This window comes from Myxocyprinus asiaticus, chromosome 21 (assembly GCF_019703515.2).
Source record: "Myxocyprinus asiaticus isolate MX2 ecotype Aquarium Trade chromosome 21, UBuf_Myxa_2, whole genome shotgun sequence".
In the NCBI taxonomy this organism is placed as follows: Eukaryota; Metazoa; Chordata; class Actinopteri; order Cypriniformes; family Catostomidae; genus Myxocyprinus; species Myxocyprinus asiaticus.
Genome location: NC_059364.1, coordinates 42,870,128 through 42,883,665, shown reverse-complemented (window position 1 = coordinate 42,883,665; position 13,538 = coordinate 42,870,128). Strand labels below are relative to the sequence as shown.

The following is a 13,538-nucleotide window of genomic DNA, read 5'->3' as shown; positions in this document are numbered from 1 at the left end:
CTGTTCCTTCTGGATGGCATATTTTGTTCTGGACATCTAAGATATAATATTGGATTCTTCAGCCAAGCAAGCTCACAGACATTTAATTTTTTTTTTTAGAAGATAAATTTATTTGGGGCTTACAGCAGTGGTTATCAGAGCATAAATGAGACGTTTGTATTTGATGACAAATTATATTTCACTTTGTGATTCTTTTGGAAATATTTCAAACTGTAGTATTAGGGCAACAAAATTAACTATACAGTCACATACCTGAGAATGAGAGCTTTCATTTGATATATGACTTGTCCATATATGAAAGACTTTTATTTTTCATATAAATATTTTTACCTCATTACCTCTAGAGGGCGCTAATTTTCAACGTGAATGTTTTGAGGACTTGTTATTTTATGTAACAAATGCAATAATAATGTTTACATGTGTATAATGCTAATTTCTTGTGGCTATACTTTTGAAACAATGTGTATTTTTATGGAGGGTTTTTTTTTGACTGGCCCATTCACTTCCATTAATGGAACCACAACTTTTTAATGTATTTATTTATTTTTTAATATAGTTTAATGTGGTCGACTGAGCTTAACTTGTATTGAAGCCAGTAAATATTTATACATTTCATTTCATGCAACAGCACTTTCCCAGAATGCTTTAATTTACACCAAATTTTGATGTCAATATTTATTTTTAAAAAGTTATCTGAAAATAATTTAGTGGACATTTAGTGATTCTGTATAGAAAAATGAAAATCTATACTGCCATTCAAACGTTTGGGGTCACTTGACTGAAATGTTTCTCATGATCTTAATCTTTTGATCTGAAGGCGTATGCTTAAATGTTTGAAATTAGTTTTGTAGACAAAAATATAATTGTGCCAACATATTAATTAATTACAAAACTAAAATTTTTATATAAAAAAAGAAATTTTGAAACTGGAACAAATAATAAAGAAAAGCAGCTAATAAGCGCCAAGCATAGATGGGAACTCCTTCAATACTGTTTAAAAAGCATCCCAGGGTGATACCTCAAGAAGTTGGTTGAGAAAATGTCAAGAGTACATGTCTGCAAATTCTAGGCAAAGGGTGACTACTTTGAAGATGCTAAAATATAACACAGTTTTGATTTATTTTGGATTTTATTTTCACAAAATTCACATAGTTCCATTTATGTTATTCCATAGTTTTAATGACTTTACTATTATTCTAAAATGGGAATAATAATAATAATAATAATAATATGGCTACCACCCCTGGAGTTCGCTAGTTCGAATCCCAGGGCGTGCGAAGTGACTCCAGCCAGGTCTCCTAAGCAACCAAATAGGCCCGGTTGCTAGGGAGGGTAGAGTCACATGGGGTAACCTCCTCGTGGTCGCTATAATGTGGTTCGTTCTCGGTGGGGCGAGTGGTGAGTTGAGCGTGGTTGCTGTGGTGGATGGAGTGAAGCCTCCACACGCGCTGTCTCCGTGGCAGCGCGCTCAACAAGCCACGTGATCAGATGCGCGGGTTGACAATCTCAGATGCGGAGGCAACTGGGATTCGTCCTCCGCCACCCGGACTGAGGCGAATCTCTACATGACCACGAGAACATAAAAGCACATTGGGAATTGGGCATTCCAAATTTAAAAAAAAAAAAAAAAAGAAAATAATAATAATAATAAAATAAATAATAATTATAATAATGAATGAGTAAGTGACCCTAAAGTTTTGACTGGTAGTGTATATGCAAACGTATAGTAGACATCAGGGCAAAATTAGTTAATTGTTCACAGTTTGTTGCAAAATTTGACCATGACAGTGTTGAATGTCTTTAAATTGCAATTCAGTTACCTCTTCCTGTATTTCCACTTCAACACCCTGTAGGGTGTGGCCAAATCAATTCAAATTCCAACTCATGAATAGGAAATCAATTCTTACAATTCTGAATTTTGTCCAAAATCATGGTATTGTCATGGTATAAAATCACCAATATTTTGTAAGGTTTGACTTCAAAACATCAAGACTTACCTGTTGACTGATGGTTAGACAGGTAGACCACGTTCTCCTTCTTTGGTATGTCCCCATAAATGACAATCTGGACAGAGATTTAGATACATTTCAATGGATTACACAACAAAGAACATCATCATAGTTTGAATTAACATGACTTGAGAGGATATTACTGTCTGAAATTTACTGACCCTGCCTGAAAAGGTACTACCTCAGTTAAACGTAACCTTTTTCCAGCGTAATAGGGCATGGTACAACCTCTGGTCCAACAAGCAATTTAATATGGATTTTGAGTTTGTGCCCCGAACAAATGGTTTAAATTCATTGCAACACCATGACTTCATCTGAACCATTAAATCAATAGGCAGAATTTAGCAAGAACATTCACCTACAATATTTATGGCAATGGATCCTGACTATGCCACAGGGGCTTTCAGGTCTCTCAGAGTAAAGCTGTTTAAAAGCATTAGGTGAAGACACTTATGTTTTATGCAGCATGTCAATGAAGTGGTCTTTGTCTGAGCTATAGTGTGATGAATGCTTTCATCGACCACTTTGTGTTTGGCTTACAATATGGGTGAATCTCACAAAACCTCACACCAATAATCAAAAGACAAAAATCTAGAAATTACATTTTGCATAAGAATATACACTGATGAGCCAAAAAACATTATGACCACCTGCCTAATATGATGTTGGTCCTCTGCGTGCCGCCAAAACAGCTCCGACCCGCAAAGGCATGGACTCAATATGACCCTTAAAGGTGTCCTGTGGTATCTGGCACTAAGACATTAGCAGCAGATCCTTCAAGTCCTGTAAGTTGCGAGGTGGAGTCGCCATGGATCGGACTTGTTGATCCAGCACATCCCACAGATGCTCAATAGGATTGAGATCTGGGGAATTTGGAGGCCAGGGCAACACCCTGAACTCTTCATGTTCCTCAAACCATTCCTGAACAATGTGTGCAGTGTGGCAGGATGCATTATCCTGCTAAAAGAGGCCACTGCCATCAGGGAATACCATTGCCATGAAGAGGTGTACCTGGTCTGCAACAATGTTTAAGTAGGTGGCACATGTCAAACTGATGTCCACATGAACGGACCCAGGGTTTCCCAGCAGAACATTACCCAGAGCATCACACTCCCTCCACTGGCTTGTCGTCTTCCCACAGTGCATCCTGGTGCCATCACTTCGCCAGGTAAACGTCACACACATACACGGCCGTCCACGTGATATAAATGAAAATTGGACTCATCGGACCAGACGACATTCTTCCACTGCTCCAAGGTCCAGTTCCGACGCTCATGTGTCCATTGTAGTCGATTTTGACGGTGGACGGGTCATCAAGGGCATTCTGACCGGTCTGTGGCTACGCAGTCTCATACTCAGCAGGGAGAGATGCACTGTGTGTTGACACATTCCTCCCGTAACCATCATTAACATTTTCTTTGACTTGTGCCACAGTAGACCTTCTGTCGGTTTGGACCAGACAGGATAGCCTTCATTGCCCTCGTGCATCAATGACCCTTGGACGCCCAACACCCTATCGCCGGTTTGCAGTTTGTTCCTCCTTGGACCACTGTTGGTAGGTACTCACCACTGCTGACCGGAAGCACCTCACAAGCCTTGTCGTTTCAGAGATGCTCTGACCCAGTCGTCTGGCCATAACAATTTGGCCCTTGTCAAAGTCACTCAGGTCTTTACCCTGCCCATTTCTCCTGCATTCAACACATTGACTACGAGAACTGATTGTTCGCTTACCATCAAATCAAGTCAGATCTTGACATGTGGCCTTGTTAGGAGATGATCGAAGTTATTTGCTTCACATGTGTGGTCAATGTTTTGGCCCATTTTAAGGACCATTTCGATTTTTTTTTTTTTTTTTGGTATTGCATTGTGACAATTAAAACACATTTGCTGAATGTAAGTAAGAAATTAATGGGGCTTGGTGCAAAAATACCATCAAAAATGTGGGGGCAAAAAATCCCTGGTAATAAATTCCTGCGTTGTAACATCTAATACATTTCTTAACTTTCAATTCTAGGCCTATGTATACATAATATTGCAAAAATATTTTTCAGACTGAAAATTTGTTAATAAATTGATTAAACTGAACCATTTGACATTAAAGGATGACATAGGATTAGATCAAATATGCCCTCAGAAAAGTTAAAAATGTCCCTGGCAAATATTGCCCCTCAATGGAAAAGTTAATTTCTGACACTAAAGTGAACACTTATTTAACACAATATTTACTTAAAATTCTATATTTTAAACATTTAACAATAAAAAAATAAATAAAATGTATGCTAAATGGCAATAAATTTGTTACGTCTGTTAAACCGCAAATAATACTAAACTGGCAAAAGTATCGGCTGATTAATCAGCCTAGCCAATATGTCGGTTTTTCACTTAATTGTTATAACTAGAATGTCAAAATTCAAAAATTCTTAATGGTCCTTAAATAACCTTCATTTTCTTTAGGCAAAATGTAATTACTTAAATTATTTTTTTTATTTTGGGGTGAAATAACCTAGGTGTTCTTAAATTTTCTTGAGATTCACTGACATATTACCAAAATACAACAACAATAGTGTCTTTACTACCTCTAACAGAGATTTCTGTCTAACATGTTTATTAGTAAAACAGTAGAAGTCATTCTCCTTTATGTATTCAAATCTGAAAACCAACTACTTTATGGTTTGTCTGCTGTGGCTGATCTTTGATTTCAACTTCATAGCTAATTCACAACCAAGATGAAAGGTGTGTTGGACGCACCTTCCGTTATCAGTTTATAAAAAATAAAAGACATTTATTGACAACATCTCTCTAAAGTACGTTAGATTATATATCCTTGCTGACTGGTGATAGGCACAGTTAGACCAAGTTCTTTAAAACAAACCATGCTTGTTTGAAAACTGCCACAACCATTTGTAAAGGACTTGCTTTAAAGGTCAGCCTAGACATTTTATCTACTTCACAGCAGTAGCATATACAAGTAGACATGATAAACCGGTAAAAATTGACAAACGAGCAGGAAACAGTGATTTGCAAGGTTTGAACATCTATGTATATTGCTACATCGTGTACATTAGTAGGGATGCACTGATCCGATACCTTGATCGGTATCGGCTCCGATACTGACGTTTTTAGACGGATCGGTTATCGGTGCGACGAGTCCGATCCAAATCCGATACTGTGTGTTAGTCATATTCGTTACTGTCAAGCTCAAAAAATGACCATATGAACCATAAAAACACAAAGTAGTTCAAATGACTCATGCATTTTATTCAAAGCCACTTGAAGACGTGCGATAGCTCTGTGAATCACAAAAGGCTGTGTTTAATAAGTAAATATATAAAATGCACATGCAGCTCCTGCGCGTTATTGAATGGCGCTGCTCTGTTTACACAGATCGTGGCTATTTTTAGCCTTCACAGCGGTGCACAATATTTGAGTGCTACTCACAAACAACATCTCAGATGTCGATGCTCAATAGTTCGGTTCACTTATAATAAGCATTTAGAACGGCACTGGAAGTGCTTTTTTACCAGAATATGAATAAGAAGCAAATTAAACTACTGTGAACTTTCCTACAAACAGACACGTACAGGACTTCCTGGAGAGTTCAGAATGTCAAAATAAAAGTGTGAGGGTTTAAAAGTTAAAGGTGTCACGGAGAGACTCACGGAGGCAGAGATATGAACTCAGTAGCAGGATTTATTGAACAGATGATTGAAACAGTGATGTAAACATTGTGAGTAAATCCAGTTGAGCAGAGTGGGTTGAATAATATCCAGACAGGGTATAGACACGATGAACAGATAACTCACAACAGTCTTATGATACTTGCAGGCAATAATGAAGACACAGGTATGTTTGACATAGTAGAACAGTCTGGCATCTCAGAGATACTATCGATGAGAACAGACAAAGAGTATGTGTGAAAGTGTGGTACATGCAGGTGTGTGTAATCAGAACTCAGGGGATAGTGAGCGCTGTGTGGCAGTGAGGAAGAGAGAGAGAGAGAGAGAGAGACCGGTGGATCCTGCTAAAAGGTGCACGATTGAGATATATTACTATTATAATATTATTATTATCATCATTTGTTTCCTAATTACAATAATATTTAAGTTGAATGGGTTCCAAAAAATAACTGTGTGAATGTGAATTCCAGATACAAGTTGAAAAAAAATGTGGAAAGAAAAAAAAAAAAAAAAAAGGGGCTTCTTTTCTACTGATGACATATACTGGAATTACTGTTAATTTTGCTGCTACATTATCCAGTATACTAGTTAATAATAAAGTGTTTCTTAATAAGCTATACATTTAGGGGGCCTGGGTAGCTCAGTGGTAAAATACGCAGGCTACAACCCCTGGAGTTTGCTAGCTTGCTAGTTCGAATCCCAGGGCGTGCTGAGTGACTCAGTCAGCAACCTAAGCAACCAAATTGGCCCGGTTGCTATGTCTCCGTGGCAACGCGCTCAACAAGCCACGTGATAAGATGCGCGGGTTGACGGTCTCAGACGCGGAGGCAACTGGGATTCGTCCTCCGCCACCCGGACTGAGGCGAATCACTAAGCGACCACGAGGACTTAAAAGCACATTAGGAATTCCAAATTGGGAGAAAAAGGGGAAAAATCCAAAAAAATAAAACATTAAGCTATACATTTATATTGAAATAATGTGTAGTTAGAGGTTTGTGTTTCTTTACATATTAAAGAGCACACCCAATTAGTTCCACACAATAATGTAAAGATATTCTCAACTGATTATGCAAAAAAACAACACTGGTATCGGCTTGGGATCGGTCGATACTGAGATTTCCGATATCAGGATCGGAAGAGAAAAAGTGGTATCGGTGCATCCCTATACATTAGGATATGTAAATATCCATGTATGTGGCGTGAGCGTATCTATCAGTGGTCAGGGCTTCACGTGACACTAAAAGAATTGAAGAAACATGGACAGGGTTTTTCAGACAACGAAAATGTTTTGGCTGCCACCAAAGCAAAATCAATGACATTTTTCTCACGTTCTCAAGTGCAGCTTTGGTTCACATAATTGTCACGCGTGATATCTGTGGAGCATGCAAGCGCACGCAAATCCAGCAGGCTTCCCATTTCGAGCGCAGAGCGGGATCACTCTGGCTACTCAATCTGGCTTCTCACAATATTGCGGCAAAAACCACAAAACTTACGTGACCCATTTGAATTCCATCTGAGTTTTTTTTATTTATTTTTTACCTTAAAGCCCTTAATAAAATTCTGTTTGAATGATATTAGATATAAAGAAACAAACCCACATGTTTGCCTTCAGATATTTATATAATCTCCACAGAGAATACTTAAATCTTTAGAGCCTAATGAAGCATTTATTTTCATTGGATATTTTCTTTAACTTATGTATACAGTAATTTACGATGTTGCATTGCTTTGAGATGTCGAGTTTCTTGAAGTTTATAATAATAATAATAATAACTAGTGGTTGACTGAAATATCGCAGAGGCTGATAAATCACCCGATATATAAATTTTCCCCTTTGGCTGATTTGTTTCTTGAGGGTGCTGATAATCGCCTGCTTGCATGTGAAGCGACTGAGACATGTAAATATCTAGTCACAGTTCATTTTGTTGTTACGCGCCATCGTGGTACTACAATAATAGACCGGTGTGCAACAGTCTCATTTAAACGGTCCGCATATCAGAGCCACGGCAGACGCGTTTGAGCTCATAATGTTAAAGTGATCACCTGTTTCATTCTCCCTCTCTCTCCTCAACAGTTAACTGTCTTGTCTAATGAGAAAGGCAAATATTGCTAAAACTAATATCATATACCATCTGCAAAAATGTGCATATCTCGTTTAAACAGATGTAATAAACCAACCTCACACAACTTGTGATCCAGCATCCTGTGGAACACTCATAAATCTTCCTCTGAAGCATGAATTAACAGTCTCTCCTCAACAGTTCCCATTAACTTTTCTAATGATAAAAGGCAAATATCAATAAAACTTCTATTATATACGGTCTGTGAATCTGCCACAGGCGCTTCTGATACAGTTCTACTTGGCAGTCATTGAGTCTGTCCTCTGCACTTCTATAACTGTCTGGTAGGGCTGCAACTAACGATTATTTTGATAACTGATTAATCGAACGATTATTCGACTATTCGTCAACTGCAACGATTAATCATTAGTTCTTAACCGATTATTCAGCTTGTGCCCTGACTTAAATGGTTGTATTAAATGTGCTCACTAACAATAAAGAGGACAAAATCATTTAAAAATTAAAAATACCTCTAAATGACATTCATTGAATTAAAGGGAAAAGTTTAATTCAGTAAAGAAATTCACTGCAAAAAAATTCTATTGTTATCAAGTGTTTTTGTCTTGTTTTCCATTTAAAATGGTCTAAAAATCCTTAAAACAAGATAGATTTACTTGAGAAGCAACATATAAGATATTTAGACTTGCTTTAAGAGAATGTATCTAAAATATAAGTGTATTTTGTATATAAGTGTATTTTTTCACTTGGTTATACTTCCGCGAGTGCGGTAAAGACAAAATATACTTATATTCAAGATCTATTCTCTAAAGGCAAGTCTAAATATCTTATATGGATCTTTTTTTTTTTTAAGGATTTTTAGATATTTTAAAATATTTGTATTTTACAAATACTTTGTAAAATAATTATTTTTAACATTCTCAGATAATTTATTTTTCTTCTGCAGTATAGCTGCTAAAGAAAATGTATGTTGTTTTAAAGGAGTTTTAGATATGTATATATTCGAAAACAAGCCAAAACATAAACAAATAAAAAATGTATTTTGTTGCAGTGTATAATGGGGCGAAGACTACCATCTCTCACCTTTGTTCACTTCAATCCATCTTTAACTAAAAATTTTAAAAAAAAAACTCTCATAAAAGCTATGCATAGCCAATTTTCTTCACGATAAGAAATGCACAGTGACACGGTTGAAGTCAGAAGTTTACATACACTTAGGATGTATCACTCCACAGATTTAATATTAGCAAACTATAGTTTTGGCAAGCCGTTTAGGACATCTACCTTGTGCATGACATGAGTAATTTTTCCAACAGTAGTTTACAGACAGATTATTTCACTTTTAATTGACTATATCACAATTCCAGTGGATCAGAATTTACATACACCAAGTTAACTGTGCCTTTAAGCAGCTTGGAAAATTCCAGAAAATGATGTCAAGCCTTTGGACAGTTAGCTTCTGATAGGTTAATTGGAGTCAATTGGAGGTGTACCTGTGGATGTATTTTAAGGCCTAACTTCAAACTCAGTGCCTCTTTGCTTGACATCATAGGTAAATCAAACGAAATCAGCCAAAACAAAAATTGTGGACCTCCACAAGTCTGGTTCATCCTTGGGAGCAATTTCCAAATGCCTGAAGGTACCACGTGCATCTGTGCAAACAATAGTACGCAAGTATAAACACCATGGGACCACGCAGCCATCATACCGCTCAGGAAGGAGACGCATTTTGTCTCCTAGAGATGAACGTAGTTTGGTGCGAAAAGTGCAAATCAATCCCAGAACAACAGCAAAGGACCTTGTAAAGATGGTGAAGGAAACAAGTAGACAAGTATCTATATCCACAGTAAAACGAGTCCTATATCGACATAACCTGAAAGGCTGCTCAGCAAGGAAGAAGCCACTGCTCCAAAACCACCATAAAAAAGCCAGACTACAGTTTGCAAGTGCACATGGGGACAAAAGATCTTACTTTTTGAAGAAATGTCCTCTGGTCTGATGAAAGAAATTGAACTGTTTGGCCATAATGACCACTGTTATGTTTGGAGGAAAAAGGGTGAGGCTTGCAAGCCGAAGAACACCATCCCAACCGTGAAGCATACAAAGTGTATGTAAACTTCTGACCCACTGGGAACATGAAAGAAATAAAAGCTGAAATAAATCATTCTCTCTACTATTATTCTGACATTTCACATTTTTAAAATAAAACAGTAATCCTAACTGACCTAAGACAGGGAATGTTTTCTACGATTACATGTCAGGAATTGTGAAAAACTGAGATTAAATGTATTTGGCTAAAGTGTATGTAAACTTCAACTGACTTCAACTGTATTATGATTCAATAAGTCACGAGCCATCACGTTATAATCTAGCTGCATTAATCGTGCGTGCTCGAGGGATGAGTGTCCCCACGACAGAGTGTGCCTCAGACGGGCGCAGTTTCAATCTCTCCCCCTTAGATCGGGACATTCGCGCAACTCATAGAAGTGCTGACCACACAGAGAAATGGCAGTAAAAAAGCCTAGTTTTTTACATGATCTGCTTCCGTATTATTTGAACTTTAATAAAGCTATAACGCATTAAATATAACTGCATTAAAGATGTAACGCCGGGGTGTTTCCTTTAAAGAGCTCTGGCTCTGCTTATTCCACAACGAAAGTGCTTCTGTATTTACTTATTTGGTATTTTTGTATAATTCCCTCATACTTTGTGATCTACATCACCTGAAGCTGTTTAGAAAGTTTAGAGTGCATCTGGACTGTGAGCCGTGTAATTCTTCCTCTCTTCAGTCAGGCGCGAACTGCAGTGCTGCACTCGTGCATCATCATTAGCGTTTAATGTGATCTCATGTTACGTTAAATGAAATCAAACGTCTATTCGTCAATGAAAATTTGCATCGACAATTTTTTATTGTCAACGTTGTTGATAACTTCGACTAATCGTTTCAGCCCTACTGTCTGGTTTGGTTCAGCTACCAAGTCAGACATCAGAAGACTTCAAACGATAGTTTGGACTGCTGCGAGTATTATTGGTGCTCCCCTACCCACCCTGCTAGAACTGTACACATCCAGAGTGACAAAAAGGGCTGGTAGAATCACTCTTGACCCATTCACCCATCACACTTTCTTTTCGAACTGTTGCCCTCTGGCCGGCGCTACAGAGCACTGAGCACCAGAACAGCCAGGCACAGGAACAGTTTTTTTTCCCTCAGGCCATCCACCTCATGAACAGTTAAAACTGCCCCAAATACTTTCCTTGTCAATACAACCATGTGCAACATTCAATCCATCCATTCCTACTTATATCCATATTTCATTTATATTCTTTAACATATCCTACCTCTTCTTCAATACATTACGTCACCTGCACATAACTGTATATCTGTATATAGAATATTCGAACAACGTTACAGCTCTATTGTATATTTCTCTTTTTTTATCTGTTATATAGGGCTGAAACGATTAGTCGACGTTATGTACAACGTCAGCAATAAAAAAAATTGACAAAAATGTTAGTTTCGAATTTGATCTCATTTAACGCATCATGAGATAATTTGAAACACTTATGACATGCGAGAGCAGCACTGCCACTCATGTCTGAATGGAGGAAGAAAATGCAGCTAACAGTGCAGACACACTCCAAACAGCATTAAAAGTGATGTCGATTGCAAAGTAAGAGGGAATTATAGTACAAAAATACAAAATAAGTAAATACAGAAGCAGTGTCGTCCTGACGTGAAAACGTACCAGCCAGAGCGCCTAAAAGGAAACACCCCGGCGTCATCTTAAATGCATCTTTTATTGAAGTTCAAATAACAAGGAAGCAGTTGTGTAAATAAGCACAAACTCCAAAACTGGCACTTCTCTGTGAGGTCAGAGTTTTATGAGTTGCGTGAAAAACAGCGAGAGAATGTTTCAAACTTCTTGTCCCTCGCGCCCGCTTGCTGCAGCTAGATTTTAACATGATGGCGTAGTGAATCATAATATACTGTATGTCACGGTGTGGATCTTATTGTAAAGAAAATTGGCGAAATGCAGATCTATTAAGAAGAGTTTGTTTTTTTGTGAGTTAAAGATGCATCGAAGTTAACAAAACGGTGAGAGAGTGTAGTCTTAGCCCGTTATGCAATGCAGAAAAAAAGGTTTTTGATTCGTTTTCCAATATAAATATCTAAAACTGCTTATGCACATTTGCTTTAGGAGCTATACAAGCTGAATAGTGGGTAATGATTAATCGTTGCAATAATCATTCTAATAATTGTTAGTCATCAAAATAATTCCTTGTGTAAGCATACTTGGCAAAAAAGCTCATTCTGATTCTGGTTTATCATAAGGAATATAGGATAAAACCTGTCAAGAACACTTTCGGATCAAAAGATGGCAGTGAAATGAGATGGGACTGTGTTTTTGTGAGATTCACAATAGTTTTTGGTCAATGTAATTGCCATAGTGTTGCATGGTAACTCTAAAACCCTTGCTTTGGCTGTTGGTTGAATGACAGCCATTAGCAAAGGAAATGAGGACCTGACATGTGACAGTTCAGAGCTTTTCTGACCAGCTGAGACATGAGAAAACCAAGGCAACATCAGCAGTTCAATTTGAAAAACACTAGTAGCTGCAGTAACAGTCTACCTGAGATCAATAAGACATGGGCAACACTTTATAATTATTGTTGTTAATGAAATTAACAAACATTATTACATTACGCCTGACAATTCATTAGTCACTGTACATCTAAACAGCAAAGTCAAGAGATGGGCCAGAACAGCCTTAATCTGTTGTACAGGTTCAGAGGTATTACAGTTGGGTGCAGTCTCTTGCTTCTTAAATTAAGTTTTCCTCACTGTAACTTTGTGTCAACACCATGTGTGTACAACACCAAAAAAAGAATATAAAATATTCATTATAGCAATTGATAAATCTAGGATTCACTTCAATTAAGAATGAATTGAAAATACATGATAGGAAATTGTCACCTCCAGCCGATAGAAAATTAGACAAAATAATTTTGCATATCAAATGTGTATAAAATGCAGCAGCCATTTCTTTTTTCTGGTGTTGCTAGCTACCAAATCAGTCAAACTAAAATTGGATATTCGAATATTTGTCGAATTTAAAATAAAAATGCACAAATGTGCTTTTACATTTGTGCCAAGCACTGACGATGACTTGGGTGGAGGTATTTGGTCGTTATGTCTTGCTCACTTATCAGTGTCCTGCAGCACACTGTTTTTTGTGTCCATCTGCACTCGTTTCCCACTGTTTTTCCATGTAAACTTGCGCCAAACGTCTTTGAACGGTGCACCGAGTCCAGCTGTTTTTTCAGTGTCTCGCACGGGAGCGCCGCGTATAAGGTACCAAGAACGTCAACTTTTCAAAGTGCATCTAGAGACAAACACATCCTGTTATATGCTTTGCGGCTAGCATTTTCCACACAAGAACGCAGTCAGTCTGAATGGCCCTTCTGTCTGTTGCCGAGCAAACTGTGATTGGTCATTTACATGCTCCGACGGCTCTTTCGCATGCAAGCAAGGCGCCATCGCGGCTTAAATTTGCCGATGCCGATAATTTAAAAAAGTTCAGAATAACAGCCGATTCATCGGCCTTGGCAATACATGGGTCGACCACTAGTTGAAAGGAGTTCAATATCGAAAAGCTTGTCTTGAAGTCCCAGCGTTTTCGGTCTGTCCTATGTGAACAGCCCCTGTTGCGGCACTAGGAACGTATACATTCCATTACCGCCGTTCATACAACTGTAATTGATGAAAAACACTG

General features: G+C 37.8%; 1 protein-coding gene across 1 annotated transcript in view; it reads right to left on the bottom strand.

Moving 5' to 3' along the window:
- Positions 1-13,538, bottom strand: part of LOC127412315 (1-acyl-sn-glycerol-3-phosphate acyltransferase epsilon-like) — a 32,959-nt gene that overhangs the window by 16,740 nt on the left and 2,681 nt on the right. The window contains exon 2 of the mRNA XM_051648563.1: positions 1,998-2,064. Coding sequence (XP_051504523.1) covers positions 1,998-2,064 — 67 coding nt within the window. The remainder of the gene's footprint in view (positions 1-1,997; positions 2,065-13,538) is intronic.